We start from the raw sequence: 20,204 nt of genomic DNA, 5'->3' as shown, positions 1-20,204 counted from the left end.
ACTATTGGATTATTTCATGTCCGTGTGCTTAAAAAAAAAACCCAAACAAAAACAAAAGAAGGGAAGAACCGGAGCAGGAGCTGAACAGACGCGGTGTCCATCAGCACATGGAAGCTCTCACACTTTCACTGTCAGAAGTGACACGTTTTAAGATGGGTGATAACAAAAAGGACACTGATTATTACGTAATATCTGCTGGAAATGTCATATCTTAATGTGTGTGTGTGTGTGTGTGTGTGTGTGTGTGTGTGTGTGTGTGTGTGTGTGTGTGTGTGTGTGTGTGTGTGTGTGCGTGTGCGTGCGTGTGTGTGCGTGTGTGTGCATGCGTGTGTGTGTGTGTGTGTGTGTGTGTGTGTGTGTGTGTGTGTGTTCGTGTCCACACATCGCCCTGTTGAGAAGAAAAAGAAAAATATGACATTAATACACTAGAAGTGTAATTGTTTCCCAGTTTTCCCATATCGCTTCTGCAGCACAGGGGTATGACCACCTTAAACAATGAGACACCCTTTGCTCTTGTTAATTTCAATGTGATTAAATGCTTTAATTACGTTACCGATTATATGGTTTAATTAGCATAGAGATAAGATAATTGCCTGGTGTGACAAGTACATCAATATAGAATTAAATACTGCTAAATATATGATCAATCTACGTTTTTAAAACTATCATTCACAAAGTAACGTTTTGCATTTAAAATGGAATAAATCAAGAAAATATCTATGTGTAATATTGATTAATTATTTTCACTATAGAACAAAATAGCAAGTATTTCCTAAACGTATTTAAATAAAGATTAAATGTTATACCATCCGCGTTTCACATGTTTGTTTCATAATAAAATAACGTTCATTATTATTATTAACACTCACGACACTGCTTTTGATTTGTTTTGTCCCAAAAGCGAGGAAGAGGAGCTGTCCACGGTCCTGGATTCACTCCGCGATCCAGCTGCGGTGAGGTCAATTCTGCCTTTTTGTTTTCTATGCGATTAAAGAAATATTTTCGGGTTAAAAAAAAAAATCTGAATTGAAACAGTCCCCCAAACTTGGGAAGATGTGGAGATGTAGGTGAGCAGAGGGGCACAATCATTGGAAATAAATGCCTTGTCGCACACTGCCCATGCGCAGAGTCCCCAGCGGCGGCGGCGGTGATGGTGTGGCTAATGAAGAATAATAAATCATGAAAGGGTGTTTCAGGTAGAGAGAGAGAGAGAGAGAGAGAGAGAGAGAGAGAGAGAGAGAGAGAGAGAGAGAGGCGGGGAGAGAGGGGGGATAGTGTGTCAGAGGGCGAGAGAGAGCGAGGGAGGGGGGAAGAGAGGGGGGGAGAGAGGGAGGGCGAGAGAGAGAGAGAGAGAGAGAGAGAGTGGGAGGCGGGGAGAGACTCAGTCTGCCCTTCGCCTCAGAGCAGAGGCAGTTCGAGTCCCCGCAGCATTCAACATAGTCGTAGAGGTTCAGAGTCTGTCACCGCCACAGTTCGAGTCATTTCGAGACGGAAACTTCAGCCAAAAAAAACTCGCAACAGAAAAGCTGCAACAGTTTTAAACTTGCGATATTTTGGAAATCCTAAGAGACGGAAAGAAACTTTTTTTTTCTCCATAACAAAAATATTTTTTTTCTGAATCCACAGAAAAAAAATCGGTTCTATGCGTGTAAGCCGGACAGAGTTGAAGGAGGTAAAACAGAAGTGTTATTAGTTTGTTAATCCACGCAGGCGAGAAAGAGGGAGAGCGAGGGCGAGAGAGAGAGAAGGAGAGAGCGAGAGAGAGAGCGAGAGAGAGAGCGAGAGCACCGGGGGCGAGGCGAGGCGAGGCGAGGCTCTGTGTGCAGGGCTGGTCGGTGCGAATCAGACGCTACGCCGCCATACCTCCGCTATCACCACCGCAGACACACGTGAGAACTTGGCTCTGCTTCCTGGACGATCGCGTTCTCCGCGTCTCAGCTCCACTTCACCTCCGCGGCGGGCGAGACGGCGGCGACCTGACATCCCCGCCAAAGCAATTGGACCTCAACTCCCCGGCCGAGGAGGCGGAGTCTTAACTTATTAAAAGGAACTTGCCGAAGCTCGGACGCCAGCAAATATGATGATGATGTCTCTGAACAGCAAGCAGCCGTTCGCCATGGCCCACAGCCTACCCGAGCACAAGTACTCACTGCATTCCTCATCGTCCTCCACGCTGACTTCCAACGTGCCGTCGTCCTGCTCGTCCTCCCGACACAGCAACAGCATCATCAGCAGCAGCGGCGGCGGCAGCTCGGAGGCGATGCGCCGAGCCTGTCTCCCAACCCCACCGGTACGTATTCTGCATAATCAACGCTTAAAGGCACATTTTGACAGCCCACTTTTTTTTTTGCTTGATGTTTTTTTCATGTCTGCACAGCAAATCATCCAACACCTCCATATTTTTTTTCTTCCTCTGCCCAACTTAAGTATTCAGTCGGCTTTGCCTTTCGTATTAATTTTTATGACCTGGGATGTTGCATGTGTCTTGTTTTGTGTGCTCCTTTTTTAGGATTTCTTTTTTTCACAGTCTGGAAATGTTTTAAACCGAGGCGTGGAGGGAGAATTCCCTGTTGACAGTTATGTGTGCATTCTATTTGCAATTCCAGAGCAATATATTCGGAGGCTTGGATGAGAGTTTGTTGGCCCGGGCTGAAGCTCTAGCGGCGGTGGATATAGTCTCGCAGACCAAGAGCCACCACCACCCTCCTCACCACAGCCCCTTCAAGCCGGACGCAACCTACCACACCATGAACACTCTCCCCTGCACCTCGTCGTCTGCCTCCTCCTCATCGGTGCCTATCTCCCATTCGTCCGCCTTGTCTGGCCACCACCATCACCACCACCATCACCACCACCACCAGCCTCACCAGGCGCTGGAGGGGGACCTGCTGGATCACATCACCCCGGGACTGGCACTAGGAGCCATGGCAGGCCCGGATGGCTCGGTGGTTTCCACGCCTGCGCACCCTGCCCACATGGCGGGCATGAACCACATGCACCAGGCGGCGATCAACATGGCTCATGCCCACGGGTTGCAAACGCACATGGGCATGAACGACGTCGACGCCGATCCGAGGGACTTGGAAGCCTTCGCAGAGAGGTTTAAGCAGAGACGCATCAAACTCGGGGTGACCCAGGCGGATGTAGGGTCAGCGTTAGCCAGCCTGAAGATTCCGGGGGTGGGCTCCCTCAGCCAGAGCACCATCTGCCGATTCGAGTCCCTCACGCTGTCGCACAACAACATGATCGCGTTGAAGCCCATCCTGCAAGCGTGGCTAGAAGAAGCCGAGAAATCGCACAGGGAGAAACTTAATAAACCCGAGTTGTTCAACGGCGCAGAGAAGAAGCGGAAGCGCACGTCGATAGCCGCACCGGAGAAGAGATCACTGGAGGCCTATTTTGCCATTCAGCCGCGTCCCTCCTCGGAGAAAATCGCAGCAATCGCGGAAAAGCTGGACCTGAAAAAGAACGTGGTGCGGGTCTGGTTCTGCAACCAGAGGCAGAAACAGAAACGAATGAAATACTCCGCATGCGTCTGAAGAAGCGCTTTACAGCCAAACATGTCCACACAAACAAAAAAGACTTGGAACAGTTTAGAGACGATTTGTATCATATTTCTTATCTCACACTTTTTTCAATCATCGATGACTTTGTGCTTTGAACTTCGAAAAATTCCTAACATTGAAAATGACTGAAATAACTCCAAAAACAGCCCCAACATGTCGCGTCTTTTGCTCGCTGAGGTGGGAGATGATGTGCTGGAGTGAAGTAAAGCACCGTGTGACAGAGCAAGTAAGACCAAATGTTTCCACACTTACTTCTATGTTACACACACGTACACATACACACACACACACACACACACACACACACACACATACACACAAATGCCAACGTGGTTTGACTTACAGGACTCTTGTGCTTTAATCACCAACGTTTATTTATGACGAATCGTTTCAGATGAGGACTGTAGTTTGCGTCAGTCCTGCGTCACAAACACCCTGGTAGACATTTCTTTTGTTATTTACACGCAGCAAAGCACTTGGTTGGTGATTATTGGTGTTTATATATTTTTGTGGCTTATAGGATAAGCTACGTTTTCCCTCCGAGTTCATGACGATGCAGTCTGACATGATTCAGGGTCCACGAGGGGGAACACATATAGGACGACACATTGAAAGCTAATATTAGATTACTGCCAAATAACCCTGTGTAAAATTAACTATTTACATCTCACACACTCCATTTTGTGTCTAAATGTGTAAGTAATTTATCACTTATTTTGTTAACATGTGTAATTAAAAGTTGAAGATTCAGGGAGCTATTTTCAAGAGGACCCGGGGGTTTGGACGCAGGTGTGTGGCTGTTTATCAGGCCCGAATAGGAGCAAATGTCTAAATAGTGACACAGCTGGAAGGATTTCAAAGGATTTCCGAGTCAAAATATGATTTTTTTGCCGGCTGCAATAAGTTTACAATCCAGCGTGGGCCGGCATCTTATGAACTATTTATTGAGTGAGGTCATGTTTACTTCATTATATATTTATTGGGATTCCCCCCCTCCCCTCCTCCTCCTCCTCCTCCTCCTCGTTTTTTTGCTGGAGAAAATCAAATTCTGACAGCAAGTGAAGCGTCTGCGACTGTGAAACGCAAGCACCAATTTCCATTTAGGATTTCTGACGTTTGAGAGGTACAATCGAGATATATATGAGATTCTCTTTTTAAATTATTTTATCTATGTTTTCTGCTATTTATTTGTATAAATATACGCGCATCATTATGAAGTCGTTGCTTGTTAAAAATCACCTTAAGTAATGTTTTCTTGAAGAGAAAAAGAACAGCTTCATGGAAGTATACGTGTACTATGTAAATATTTCATTTGATCCATGAGTCGATGCACATAAATATATCCGTACAGGTTTTTGCTGTATTGCTGTTTTAGCTGAGGTAACTTATTTCTGTAATGTATGTTGCTTTTGGTTCCTGGTTAAATAATTCTATTAATTTATATCATCCATGTAATTTAAGTTATTTAATTATTGAACTGCAATATGTGTTTCATTAAAGAACAAATTTTAACATTTAATCGGGCGTTTTCCATGACTATTTGCATAATATGCATAATTCTGCATCACTCAGACATATTATTATTTCATGTATTTATCTATTTATTTATTGATGAGGAGGAGGGAAACGGTTTAGCTTTGGGCTGCACTGCTTTCAAAATATGTTTTCTGGTGTTTTTAGCCTCGTTCGACAAAATAATTATTTAAAAAAATCTAATTCTGAACCGTCTACTGACTGGTTTAAAACGACATTCACGTGATTGGAAATGTCCAGGTTTCGATCTTAATTGTGTCCTGCCACAGTGCCCATGAGCAAGACACGTGTTCAGTCGGTTCTATCGTTGTGTAGAGGTCTTAGTAATATAAGGCGAGTGTTGGAAATTAAAATGTAAGTGATGTGAGTGATGTAAGTTGCGTGTTTCCTGTCACAGTATAGACGCGTGTGACGCACCGCTCCGCTCAGGCCCCCAGTGCAGCGCATCATACTGGGCCTTTCAGGTTCCCTGTCGGTCCGTCCCATCAATGCTGGAGACACACACGTGGTATTTCAGATGACTTGCTGCCAGCTTATGCGGCTCTCTGTTGCCTTACCTGAGAGCAAATGCTAATATTCTATTAGAGTCTAATCAGGGCGTCTGTGGAGAGCTGGATGGGTCCCTGGAGCGCAGACTTGCCAGATGTCAGCCCGCCAGAAAAACAGCTCTCCTGCCAAAGTGCCCGTCTCTATTTAAACACACACACACACACACACACACACACACACACACACACACACACACACACACACACACACACACACACACACACACACACACACACACACACACCTCAAACACCCTTCCGTCATGCGGGCACTAGCTTTGAAAGAGCACACCTTGGTTGGAAGTTATGGCCAGTATATGGAAAGTGAATGTCATTTCAGCACCATGGACAGTTACCTGAGCGGCTCATTAGCATGTCTGGACTTCCTGTTTACAGACGAACAAGGGGAGTGTGTGACTGTTTTCACACTCACTCACACACGAGCATTAGCAACAATAACTACAAGAGGAAAAGTACCAGACATGTTCAGCAAATACTTTTACAGCTGGTTGGGTTTGATTTTGCTGCATTTGTAAGAAATGGTTCCGTTGTTTACGCTGAGAAAATCATATTTAACCAATAATTAAATGTTTTCAATGTTTTCCCTTTAACTTCGCTTTTAAAATGTGTTTTTTATTACTTATTATATCCTTCTATAAGAAATTGCTGTGTCAGGTGTAGTTGCATTTTCATAACCAAAAAAAAAGAAAAAAAGCAAGCGTTGCTATGACGTCAGACGCATTTCACCAGAGTTCACCGTGTTTAGTGGCGAACTGTTAGTACTTGATCTGACACACGCACACACCCCCCCCCCCCCCCCCCCCCCCCCCCCCCCCACACACACACACAAACACACACCCGCCGTACACGCGTGCACGTTAGAGACCTGCATGCTTGTCCTCAACCACGTCCTCCACCGCGATCCTCGTGACAAATTAACGGTATCAAAACGACTCTTATATTAATGAGACAGCGGTGATGTTTCATCAATTAAAAGATGCTCCTGGTGAGCGCTTCTAATCCCTCCTAAATGAGCCATTCACTTAATACGTTAATAAGAGCGAATTATTAAATTACACATCGAATTATGAAAAGCAGATAATTATGAGGAGCGAGTTAAGCACGTCATTAGCCATCCCTGTTAATTACCGCTGGTCAGGGGAGGGCTGCGCGCGTGTGTGTGTGTGTGAGGGTGTGTGAGTGTGTGAGTGTCTCATCGGGAATTGAAATTAACTTTATGCAGCGAGACAAGACGGAAAGACTCGCAGCTACACACACACACGCACGCACACACAGGCTGCTGCTGCCTTGCCTTCACTCCCACATATTGGAAGAAATCGATCCAGATTCTTTGACAGCCAATCCATAGCGTGAACGTCACTGGAAAAAAAGGACACACACGCATACACACACACACACACACACGCGGCCTCGCCACGACGAATGGGATCGAATATGTGTTTGTCTTTTCTTCTCTTTTTTTGTAGTAAATACGTGAAGCAAACAGTTTACCTTGAAGCATACACACCAGTCTCTCTCACACACACACACAGACTCTCTCTCACACACACGCGCGCTATGGGAGCTCTGCGTTACAAAAAAAAGGGCAGCGCCTCTTCCTTTTGTTATAATTACGCGCTCTGTTTTATTTTCCCCTCACTCTCTCTCTCTCTCTCTCTCTCTCCCCCTCCTGAACATTTGCAGCCCTTTCACAGGGATGCGGATGAAATTTTAATGAAGCCAGGGACCGTCGGAGCTCCGCCTGGGGACCCGAGAGGAGAGAATATTTTAACTGTACATTTACGCCAAGTGTCTGCCTTCAAACACGCCGCTGCGCCGAGAATTAGACGAACCCGGAGCTTTTATTTATCATTTCTGCTGCGAAATAAACGCCCCAAAAATTGACACTGTGGCTGACTGGCTGGCTGGCTTGCGAAATTGTGAGCTTGTTGTGGGGAAACACAGCGGCAATCGCCATTTGATATTGTCGCCAATCAGTTGTTGTTGATGCAATATTAATCAGCCATCAATAGTCATTAGTTTGTTAAGTGTTTTCCAGAAACTAATCGATGGGGCTGCATTGGCTGGTGGTGGGATAGTTTTTGATCTAGGGTGGCATGAGGAAGAGCGAGAGCCACTGTATCTGCCAATGGAACAGCTTCATCTCTCTCTCTCTCTCTCTCTCTCTCTCTCTCTCTCTCTCTCTCTCTCTCTCTCTCTCTCTCTCAATCACACACGCGCAGTCTCAGATGCCACGCAGAGACTTTATACATGGCCTGTATACTTTTATTTGAAATCATTTTAATGTTTTATATATATATTTTTGATTTTCGAAATCGAGTTTCCCCTGCAAACATTACGAGAGCGTTGGTATGATGGTGACATTAAAACAGGTGACAGTATATATATGTTGTATTTGTTGTGAATATCAGAGAGTCAAAGTGGAAAAATCTTAAAAATCTTTACCCCCGAAAAAGCTCACTACTCTCTAACCTCCAATCTGAGGAGAACGAGTCTCTCTCTCTCTCTCTCTCTCTCTCTCTCTCTCTCTCTCTCTCTCTCTCTCTCTCTCAGAGCGCGTCTCTTCATTCAATATTTATGCAGTAAATGTATCTGAACACATGGGCTTTATTTTGAGTTGTGCCATTCGGTATAACGGGGGTTTAGTACATCGAGGAAATAAAACGTACAGAGCAACTATACTGCAGTATTACACGGATACACGTTTTACTGCAACAGCGCGTTTTTGTGGCCTGTTCATCATGACAGACGAGACTGTATTTAACCCCCCCCCCCCCAAAAAAAAAAAATTCAGAATTTTCTCTAAAAAACCGAAGAAATAGTCCTTGTTAATTTAAAAATCACTCGACCGCATCATGGGTTTAATAACAGAAAAAAATGCCCCGGGCCTCAGGGCATAGGAGGAGGACGGGAGAGGCCACATCACATCACCTCTGACATCAGACTCTCTCCCTATTTACTCCTCCAAAATGCCGATTAACAAGCAAAACCAGATTTATATGTTTGCAATGCAATTTAAGTCTCTTATACAGTGTTGTTATTATTAATGTAAACATAATGTAGATAAAGATGTTTTCTGTCCTGTAGAAGCTGTTGATTTGATTTCGTAAATTTGTGAAAAAAAGAAGTCCTAGCAGTAAAACCAAACAAACCCAAAGAACAATATTTAAAAATAGAAAAAAATATACCGAAAAGAAATGACAGATTTGACTGCAATATTTTCACTGGCCGCTAGAGGCGCGCAGGCTTTGGCTCTATGCACATTGGCCTATTAGCCTGTACAGCTAACGCTAATGTGTCAAGTGATGGGAAGAAATTAAATGAAAGATGTAGTGGGAACCTAAATTTATTTCTTATATGTAGACACACTTTGTTTCCAAAATTAGTTTATTGAGGATACATTTCTCACGTTTACATTCTTTAATTAAAAGCGCCAAACAACATCCAGTGTCCGTATTACTGTACAGCTAAATGCTACAAGAAGCAACAGTGAGACGTAATGGTGACACAGAAACACGTTCAGCTGAAATTTGATTTCCTTTAACTAATTAACTAAAACACTCACTAATGTTTTATGTAACATTTAACCCCACATATCACCACAGATTGTCACATTTTACACAGTATATCACATTATACAGAGGATAGTCCTCACTCTTCACATACTTCTTGTGTAAGTTTTTGTCGAAAGTGTCACATATAGGATGTTATTCCCTCTGAATGATTAGTGCTGTATAGTTTCCATGGACACAGAGATGTATCTTTGACATTAGAATGCCACAGTTCAAATTTATAATGTGTTTGAACGCACAAGCTATTAAACAGATGTGTTAATTCTATTCATTCAGCCACACTATGTGTTCATCCAGTTATGTATTACGGCCTTACGTGCAAACTGATGGCATCAAAGTGCCTTCAGCTATCAAATACTTAATGACATCAGATGGGCGTGAACATTTATGAACCTCACGTCCTCTTCTTCTTCCTCTTCTTCTTCCAATCCCATTCACCTGATCTTCCTCTGCATCCTTCTCTAAGACTTCCTCCTTCTCAGGAGCTGTTTTGGTGTTCCGAATAAGTAAGTTGTAGGCCTTGTAGAGATTGGTTCTTAATGAGAAGGTGGTAGAGCTGTTCACTGGATGTGTGTTCATTGGGCTTTGACAGCCGTGCTCTGTTGCAGATCTATTAATCATATCCACAAGGAGTGCAGGTCTCTCTCTCTCTCTCTCTCTCTCTCTCTCTCTCTCTCTCCCCCTCTCCCAGTTTTCAGTTTATACAGAACAGGATCATTTACATAAAGTCCTTAAGGCAAATAACTGTTGGGGGCTCTAATTTATATCTGATCGAAAATTAGCCGTCATTATGCGCACCATTAGCTGCGTCTTTAATGTGCTTCTAAGCACCATTTGTCAAGCAGCTTGTTAATATCCTTCAAGTCTTTAAAGTTGAGAGCTCATTAAAGACTGCTGTGCCTGCTCCTGATGCTATTTCATAAAATTCGGTGGGAAGGGACATTTAAAAGTTTTCTTTTTGCGTTGACATTGCCCAGACAGGGATTAGGCCTACGAGCAGTCTGCTGTATACATGTATGCATTGTGTTTGCTTTGCATATAGTTGGAAATCAAAGGGTAAAAATGCTCCACTTTGCTGTTGAAACTGTAAACAGCAAATAAATTCAGGCAAATCTGTCAGCTGATGAGAACACAATTAAACATTTGCTAACGATAGTCTCTGAAACATCGGAGCTAGGCTTATTATCTGGAAAACAATTCTCTTCTGACCGTGCAAGACTTTGATCTGAAAACAAATTGATCTGAAATTCACACATCATAGACATGCATGTGAAGTCTTCCTATAGTTGCCCACAGCCTATAATAGCAGAGCCTCACAGGCCTAATCTTTGCCTATGGGTAATGAGAGTTATGCTGCTTTATTATTGGCTAAAACTCCAGTGTCCTTAGTCTTTTTTTCCTCCCCACTAAAACAGATTCCTCCAGGCTAAAGCAATAAAGAGAGTAATTAGAATGCTAAAGACAGATGTAAATAAAGGGAATGAGACAGTGGTGAGGGATGAGGCGTCTAGGTCACACACTCTCATCAAAAACCCAGTTGGTAGCAAATGACACAACGTTCAGTGCCAGAGGCCCGAGGCTACGACTGCAAACCAGAGGACATAATGGACTAAATTATGGACTCAATGGCTATGCATCTCAAAGCACCAATAAGGACACACACACACACACACACACACACACACACACACACACACAGAGGCAGGAGTACACATCACAAACAAACTCAAATGCCAAACACAGATCTCTATTCGCTTAAATTACATAACGCATTCACATCACAGCAATGTGCCATTTTGCAGCAGTATAGAAGTCACGTGGATTCATGTTAATTGATTGGCGAAGTGATAATAATCCAGAGATGGGATAGATCCGTCGCAGCATCTGTCCAGAAATACGGCCCGCAGCTTTTACTTACACGTGAAAAAATTTAAATGAAGACAAAACACATCACAGTAGAATTATGTTGCTTAAAGAACTGGGAGGAGGTGGGTGTGTGTGTGTGTGTGTGTGTGTGGAGGCAGACACAAGGAACCACCAACATCACTGTAAACACTATACACTTGAGATTACATGTGTGAAGAGGGGGTTGGGCTAATTAAAATATTTGCATTATTAAAAATACATTAACGCCATTGCGTTCAACAACAGGAGACATTAGATAAATCAGCCAACTTTTAGGTTTACAGAACAGAAATACTTATTTATACCTAATTCAAGGGCAGTTACTGTAAATATCTATCACAGTATATCAGCATGTATATACATTTTATAAATAATAAAAATTTAAAGTCATGAACATGATGAGATACACTTCCATAATTACATCATTGTATCACTGTTGTTTATTATAAAGCCGAAAGTGAAATGTCATCTGTCATTTGCTGTTTACACTTATATTGAAATACATATAGACTGGATGAGTGTGATCCCACTATTCAGTTTTATACTGGAGGAATTTAAACTAAATAGCGTAAAAAAAGCAAAAAAAACAGATCAATTACAGACTATACACAACTCTTTTATCTTGTTCATTGCTTACACTGTACACTGTTCATTAGTGTGTGTGAACCATGGATAAATTCAATACACTCACTGAGGAAGAAGCGCGTGACGAAAGATGAAGATACTGCCAGTGTGATTTTCTCTCCTTGTATATTCACAAGGTTGCTACTCCATCTAAACTAACGATGCGTTCAAGTGTTCCTCGTAGGTCCCTGCTTCCAAAATTTGAATTTATGAATACATCTACACATACTCGCAACGGATTGGTTTGGAAATAAGATCAGCCAGACATTCCCATTTAAGGGAACGTCTGGCTGCCAAAATCCATGGACACGTCGTACAAATACTCAGGGAGTATATCAGGAGAAACTAGAGGATTCTATTTTTGGCCTGCAAAAATATTAAATATGACACAAATAGCATCTGAATAGTGAATTTGCAGCTTTTCAGATCAGTTCCAGTAAGAGAATGGAGAGGCGTATATTTGCATTGTTACCGACATAAATGTTGCACAATCTCACCACGCAAATCCTCTGGTGGAAATAAAGCCACGGTGAAGCACAAGGATGCCACCCACAATATTAGATTACGCTCTGTTGTTGAAATGTCTGCTTCTGAGGTGCCTTTGCAAAAGGTTGATTACTTTGGATGTATTTCACCTGCCACTCTGGGCTATTATTGCTTGAGATACACACTATAGTCAGAACCCTGATGGAGCAATCATGAATGGGCAACGTCCCTGGTAAAACCATATAAAGTGATTCAATGCGAACATAAAGAAATGTTAACGATCATCAAAGACCTTTGTGTTGGATGGCTTTTCCTTCCAGTTTCTCTCTCTCTCTCACTCTCGCTCGCTCTCTGCTGTCCTTTTTATTTCCCTCACACTTTTGCTGTTCTCAGTGAGAATCTGGAGATTTCCTTTTTCCATGAGAGCATTTTGAGCCCAATAATAAACCCTTTATGGCCTGAGAGAATCTGAATCATCCCCTCTTGCTGAACAATGCTGAAAAATTACCCCTTTTTTTGAAAATACTCAAATGATTTCCGTCAGAAGGCTTCCTCGCATGTGCTAATATTGAGAGCGAGCTTTGCTGCGCATCTCAGCGGCTGTGCTGTGAAACGTGGCAGACAAACATAGTCTCTGACCTCTATACGGCCGCGTGGAAGGACCTCAACAGCTGTAAACAACACTGCAATCAGTGTCCCATCTGCTCCCATGTCCCACTTGTGTGGATGCCTTTTTGCCATTTGTTTCACCCTCTGCCAAGCGGCTGCCTCAGGACATCTAACCCAGAGAAAAGAGCTCAGTTACCCAAGGAGAAGAGGCGCAAACTAGATTTCTGAGTGGGTTTGCGAACTCGGAAACTTGGTTGTGGTGGCATTTTAATAGTTAGCTGTGCCATTCTGTATAAATAGCACTGCATAAAAGCACCGTTTTTGTAAGGAAGAGAATATGTGCGTGGACAAAATGATCAATTTTGTCTAAAGTCAAGCAGGAATAGAGGAATCAAGTGGCTCTGCCTTGTTGGTTTATCCTCCCTCTCACTGCCATTCAAGCTAACGATGCTTCAGCGTGTCTGGCGGTGATCCTGGGTGAAGTGGGTGCTTCAGCTGAAACCACTCCACAGGTAAGTGGCACGATTGTTGAGCCTGACATTATTTCATACATTACTGATTTTTGAACACTGATATAGCCACTAACGTATGTTTCTTGTGATTTGTCAGTCACCCATTATTCATAGATATAAAAGCGCAATTACAATTTTGGTGTAGCCATACATTTAATCACTTTTATGAAACAGTAGAATTACCATCAGAATCTTCTCCTATCACTCTACAGTATATAGACTCTATAATCTATATTATATATTTTTCTCAAAGTATTTCCATTATTACTTCCTTGACATATTCCACATTGATAGTGAGTTATAGTTAAGTATAGTAGTGTTATTGATGACAAAATCGACACTGTATGTGTTCATCAATCTATTGCAATTCAAATATGTGCCTCTTACAAAAGTTGTATTTGTGATTTAAAGTTTAAACAACACCAGGAAACATTATTAACCCAGATTTGCTTGTTCTGACTGCAGGTTCCTCTCCCATGTTTGACTTGCAGCCTTGTCAGCTTCATGCTGATGGGTCACTGTGCCGTGTTTCCCCTAAAATGATTGCCTTACATGCTTCTGTAATCAGAGTATAACTTATTTAGAAGCTCTTCATTTTGGGGCAAACTTTGTATTCCACACGCATAATCGATGCATAAACCTGCATCACGCCGCAGCCCTGTGTGTTATGTGATTTGAGTGGGGTCAGGGGCTGCTTGTATTCCTGTGGGTGGGATTGTGGAATTGCAAGAGATTTGATCAGGGCATTTTCCCAACACGAGGGCCCTCCAGAACCCCTATCTGTTGTTCCCCTCACTCATTTACTTTATCAGTGCAGGGCTGTAATATACATAATTCAGACAACCGGGGAATGTCTTTGGGCTCCGAACCACCTGCTGGCTTTTATTAGCTAATTAATGGTGATTTATCGGAGCTCCTAATTTGAGTGGGGCTGCTTGCCTTCAGGAGTCTCTGAACACCGCATGAATTCTGATGGTAATTATGCTTATTTGATGGGCAGTTTGCTAAAACAAAAAGTTCTGTCTTTTGTGCCCCACAGGGATACAATTCCTGTTCTTAGGAAAGACGACCTTGTGTGATTTTATTTTTTCTCTCCTCCATGTCTCATTAAGGTCTCACAGTTCATTTTAATACTTAAATTTTTTCTTTTTACCTGTAGATGTGCGTCCTTGGTAAGGTCTTTTGATGTCCTTATATTGCGAGAATATTTAAACTCAAGGACCACAAATTCACCTAAGGTCCATCAAGAAGCTGGACCGACAGTTGGGCAGCATCAAGCACGAATACGAATATCAATACACCCAATTATTTCTGCCTGTCTTATAAAATCCTTCCAGTCATTGTGCAATTTTTTCAAAATTGTTTTGGGAAAAAGTTGGAACACCAAAAACACACCAAACACCATTTCCAAAAAGGGAACGGTTGTTTGGATTCATTCAGTCAGTCACGTCTGGTGTTGTGAAGGAGTTTAAATTTGATGCTCAATCTTACTAACTGCTGTTTAAATGCTTGTATTTTTGACTAATTCTTCTTCAGGTGATTAGCAATAACACAGCAGAACTCATTGCACAGAGTGATATGATATTTGGCTTGGTTGAATTGAGAACCTAATACAACTGAACTGAGGGTTTTGTCAAGAAATGTCTTGAATGTCTGTTACAATCTGTTTGAGAAGGAAGTTTTTTTCCCAAAGTAACCCCAAGCGTCATTTACCACAAAGAGATTCCCTACATCAATTGGAGAGGGACTTGATCAAACTTTCTCCTCAATTTTACAGCATGCTGCCAGTGCTTTGGTGGATAGTTTGGGTCATATTCTACATTTATATAATAATAAAAATGTATCCTTCAGTCCTCCTTAAGATGTGAACAAAGTGGGAAAACAATTAAATTAGTGTGTTATGTTGAAACGAGTGTGTTCTCTGAATCACACCTCCAAAGGTTATTGGTTTCTATCAGGAGTGACAGCTGATGTAACACTGATGTTAACATGGTTGTCCACTGATACTGTAGGAATCAGCCGACTGTGCAGTTTTAATTACACTAATACACACACTGTTAACTACTTGGACCTTGTAGGATCCAGTGGGATTATTATTTTTTATTATAGTACTTCATCCTGACATATAATAGCTGTCTGGTGAAATCTCAAGTTTGCTGAAAGATTGATGGAAGGATTTAGACCCCTGCTGAACTCTACTGAACAAATATCACCTGATGCAGCTTTAAGTGAAGGATCTTCTAAATTGATGCATGTCAGCCATCAACATAGTTTGCTTTGTTCTATAATATTTCTCCTTAGTTAAAGACACGCCCCTCCGTGGACCGTCTGAACTATTTTCTCATAGAAAAACGACCAGAGAAGATCGGTGCAAGAACCCATTTGTTAAGTTTGATGGCTTGTGGTTTATAAAGTGGGAAACCTAAATCCCATAGTTAATGGCTTACACACTTTCATTAATAATGAGTTGTGTGTGTTCACAATACACCAAGTCATAAAGTCTGAGGCAATAACTCACACCTTCCACTGTTTATGCAGAAGTTTTTGGAAGACCATTACAACTTCTTAACTAACTATTAGGCTGCCACTCTGTATCTACATGGATGCTCATAGATGTTGTCTTGTTAGTTTACAGCAATAGTGAGACTGTGTGAATACATGTCTTAATATTGAGTAAGAAGTTCAAAATCATGCCCGATCTCAATAGAGCTACTGATCAATAATGACTTTAAAATACGCAACAACAATTAGAGGCGACCAGAGGAGAGAGGACCGAACTGTGACATTTTCCATCAACGTCTCTTGAGTGATGTTCTGTTGGTATTTTACACATTTTTGTAAGTTATTTTACTCTCAACAAGCTTTGGATTTATCATCACAAGTTCTAAGTAAGTGAACATCATCAAATTCAGTGCTTCTCTAAAATGTGTTTATATTACAGTTGCGCATTTCAACGAGTCAAGTTGCAGATGCAGACAACTTCCATCCCCGAACAAAATAATGACACGGCCGAGCTGAAAGTGTTCATCCGAGTTTTTTTTTGTGCCCCTCAGAACAGAACTGCTGCGAGATGTAACGATCCACTGTACAAGTGTGCATATTCTGTTTAAACAAGATGCTGATCTCCTCGGGCTACCTTACCATGAGTCCCTTTGTTGTCTCTGAGAGCTGACACGTAATCTGCAGAGATACGTTTTCCAAAGATCTTCCCCCCTCTAGTTTACAAGCTCAACTCTTTTTCTATCGCAGGGGGAGCCAGGTCTTACGGTGGGAGAGGGCCTGGAGGGTTTCATGGTGGTGGTGGTTGGGGGGTGCAAACCTTCTCCCATGCAGGGCAATTAAGGCGTCACATTCCCACTGTATTGAACTGTGAATCAGAAAAAAAAGCAGTTTTTTTAATAATGCAACATCTTGGTGACAACACTGACCAACATCTTGTATTATTGTAGAGAAACCTCTGAAGCCACCGACACGTGTTGTTAGTTTGATATCATTGCCTTGAAGACAGATTTCTATTTATGTTTGGGTCTTTAATATTTGAATTGAATTCACCTCATGCCGCAACATTTCACACAATGCGTCGTCTCTGCAAAGACCCAGTGTATGTGGCATCAAATAGCCCATTGATGTATTCTGCCCTCTGCATGCATATCCTTGGGGAAATGCTGTAGACTCTCTGCCTCTCGCTCCCATTCAGGTTCAAATCCCAAAAGGCAGACATTTGGCACGTCTTAAATTAGAATGTAGGAAAAAGGGGTTAAAATACGTCTGGCAACACATACCTTTCCCCGATCTTTTCATCCCTACTCAAATAAAATTCAAATCAGCAGGTAAATGGAAATATCACACAAGTAAGCAATGGCGCCTCCAGCAACACGATGCATTAAAAGCGTTTGCCTCGCAAGGTGCAACAGCTCGCTCGCTCGCTCACTCCGCGCAAACTGGAAGCATTTGCTCGGTGGGAAATAAAAGAGGTATCCTCGAAATTCATTTTAACATTGAAAATATCAAAAATGCCCTCTCAGCGTTGCAGTTTTCACAACAGTAACTCGTGTTACAGTGCCTGACCCTATTCAAGAGTACTGGCTGTACCGGCGTGAGTTGTATCACATCAAAGTGCAATTATGCAATGGCAGCCGAGCTCAATTTGTAACACCGTTGGATCTTTTAGTATAAAGACCCGATCACTTCTGTTGATCGCATTCATTTGACACAGCTTTGAGAGTCAATTAAGATGCCAGTCAAGATCCCCACATCAAAGGTGTTACATGCTTGTGTAATTCTAGCGGTGACCCTGAGAGGTCACGGCGTACACGTGTGTGTGTGTGCCCGTGCGTTTGTCTGTTTGTGCGAACACACACAATAGACTTAAGGGTTGACACGCAAAACACTGCAGTCCCTCTAGGGAGAGAACCTCAAGTATAAAAGCTCGTTATTCACAGGGACCCTCAGCAAGCGTCCCATATGGAATAGGGACCCCACCTTCTCCCTATAGCCCATCAAACACACACACTCACACACGCGCACACACACTCAAAACTAGGTTTGATGGAGAAATGGAAATAAGCCCCTCTGTTCCCATGAATGCTATCATTTCATTCCTCTGCTCTGAATGCTCCAGGGATGTCTGAGAAGGAGTAAGGAGCAATAAGTTCACTTGGCTGAATTAATGCTGTAATTCTTTATCAGGAGAGCCTTGGCATTACCTTGAACCGGGCTTGTTTTATGCAAAATGGTTTCAAGCCTGGTTTTTTTTAATGATGGTCTTAATTTGTTGGCTCACTTTAAATTATTAATCTCTTTTATATTCTAGTAGTTATTATGTGTCATAACTGTATATCTATGGGGTGAGTTTTAATAGCATCTGCTGGACCTTAGGAAAGGAGCCAGTGCAGAAACGCTATTAAATATTGATAATTAACTAAATATTTGCCTTGGCACCTGCTTTGGGCCTCTGTACTAATTGGCATGGGAACAGCTGCGGTGGTCACTGAAGACGCACCGGTGAGGTAATCAATTAGAAAGTGGAGATGAAACTGTGCCAATCCAGAGAGTGTTTGACTCAGATTTATCTCGCCGAAGTTGTGGTCTTCAGGCTTTGTGTTGGTTGTTCGTCTCGCATGGAGGAGCCGAGGAGAGGGAACGAGGGAGGAGAGGAGATGACAGTCCACGTGAATGTCAAACCAACGTGATGTGCTAAGTCACTAAGGAGGTGGTGACCATTACACACACACACACACACACACACACACACAAATGTACCGTCAGCGCTATCTACCTACCAGCTATAGTCAGTCAGACACACCAGACGTCACCATCTGCCAGCCTCCCCCATCCCTTCATGGCTCGACCCCCAGCAGGAGGAGACTCTCTCTCTCTCTCTCTCTCTCTCTCTCTCTCTCTCTCTCTCGCTCTCTCTCTCTCTCTCCTGGGACCTGATGTGCTAATGTGAACCTTTGTGCTGGTGAGGTAAGTGGGCAGCTATAGGTGCTTTAACTGTGGTTAGAGATTAGTTGTGGTATTCTGCTTTGATCAGTAACAGTAAGAAAATCCTGTTAAATGTTGCTAAAACATGTTGTGTATTTTCAAGTTATGGAATCTCAGTAAATGTTAACAAGTGCTGTACTTTCTATATGGAATTATAAAATAAATCAAAGTATTTTTTATACAATTTTATTGTATTGAAATTGGTTCATGAGAAAAAGCACATTTAGTCATTAAGTTATTTGTTCCCTAATTTGAGGAACTTATTATCAGCAACCTGTTTGCATTTTATCTCCATTTCCTAAGTTTGAGTTCTGGGTTCACAAGAAATTAAAATCCATGGGAGAAATTGTTTTTGCTTCATTGAAAAAGTCATGTTTTTGTGGGTAAATTAATTTCCCTCATATGTGTTATCATAATGATCTATTCATATCACTCAATCTAATAGTTTTAAATTTTTAATAATTATCTTCTCTAACCTCACCTTTACATTACATTTAAAACATTTTTCTTTACATGAACAGGAAGCTGCTGCTCTCTGTAGCAGCGCTCTGCACGCCGTCCTCTGCAAAATTCAATTAGACATAATGTTGCGCCGCAATCTATTCATTTGAGGCGCCCACTGAGGTTGCCAGTGGGAGTGTATTGATTGGAGTGTGTCATGTGTGCAGACGGGAGAGGCGTGGCCACCCTTTTCTTTTCTTTTTTTGCTTAATAAACTGAAATAAAAGAGGCAGGAATTGGCTCTAATTAGGGAACAGTGGCAGGGGCATCTAGTCTCCCTCCCTACCAGTAACCCTCTACCCCTATGGAGAGAACTGTCTCCCACACACACACACACACTGCACAAATGCTCAAAAGCACGTGCTCAAACAAAAATGCTAAATATCACCTACCGATGCATTTACACACACACACACACACACACACACACACACACACACACACACGCACTTCAAGACACACAGGAAGAGGGCAGAGGAGAGAGAGGGGGTGAAAGAGGAAAGGATGAAAAGAGAGGGAGAGAGAGGGAGAGAGAGAGAGAGAGAGAGAGAGAGAGAGAGAGAGAGAGAGAGAGTGCTGGGCTCCCGGGGTCTCAGCTGCTGCTTGGGTGCCACCTGCTCCTCGCAATGAGTTGCAACTGTCAGTTTATTTTATCTCCGGCTTTTCATCATGGAGCCGAGCCTGGTTGGAGGAAGCCACCTGAGAGTCTCAGGAATTTGTTGGCTACAAGTCATTAGCAAAGACTGCTGAGATGCACCGGGGCCGGAGATGTGCACGGGGGGCACCGCTTCAGACGAGTGTGTGTCCCCTTAACCCTCAGCACGCTGATTGGCGCGGCAG

The 20,204-nt window shown here is 42.6% G+C and overlaps 1 protein-coding gene across 2 annotated transcripts; it reads left to right on the top strand.

The window, feature by feature from the left end:
* Positions 1 to 2,077: 2,077 nt before the first annotated feature.
* Positions 2,078 to 3,539, top strand: pou4f2 (POU class 4 homeobox 2). 2 transcript variants are annotated; one of them, XM_076148098.1, is made up of 3 exons: positions 2,084 to 2,163; positions 2,251 to 2,294; positions 2,578 to 3,539. In XM_076148098.1, the coding sequence occupies exons 1-3, from the start codon at positions 2,084 to 2,086 to the stop codon at positions 3,537 to 3,539; spliced, it is 1,086 nt and encodes a 361-aa protein (XP_076004213.1). The 2 variants fall into 2 exon arrangements, with proteins under 2 accessions (XP_076004212.1, XP_076004213.1); XM_076148097.1 differs by having other exon boundaries at positions 2,078 to 2,290; positions 2,607 to 3,539.
* The last annotated feature ends 16,665 nt before the right edge of the window (positions 3,540 to 20,204 follow it).

Source organism: Genypterus blacodes, unplaced genomic scaffold, assembly GCF_046128005.1.
Source record: "Genypterus blacodes isolate CSIRO-AG114 ecotype Tasmania unplaced genomic scaffold, CSIRO-AGI_Gbla_v1 ptg000039l_1, whole genome shotgun sequence".
Lineage (NCBI taxonomy): Eukaryota > Metazoa > Chordata > Actinopteri > Ophidiiformes > Ophidiidae > Genypterus > Genypterus blacodes.
The sequence above is the reverse complement of the archived record's forward strand: the minus strand, read 5'-3'. Positions and strand labels throughout refer to the sequence as shown.

Excerpts from the sequence above, each read along its gene's own strand:
- pou4f2 (XM_076148097.1), top strand. The coding sequence starts at position 2,078 with ATGATGATGATGTCTCTGAACAGCAAGCAGCCGTTCGCCATGGCCCAC. Across the intron at positions 2,291-2,606 it reads CCTGTCTCCCAACCCCACCG|AGCAATATATTCGGAGGCTT; the intron begins GTACGTATTCTG and ends TTGCAATTCCAG.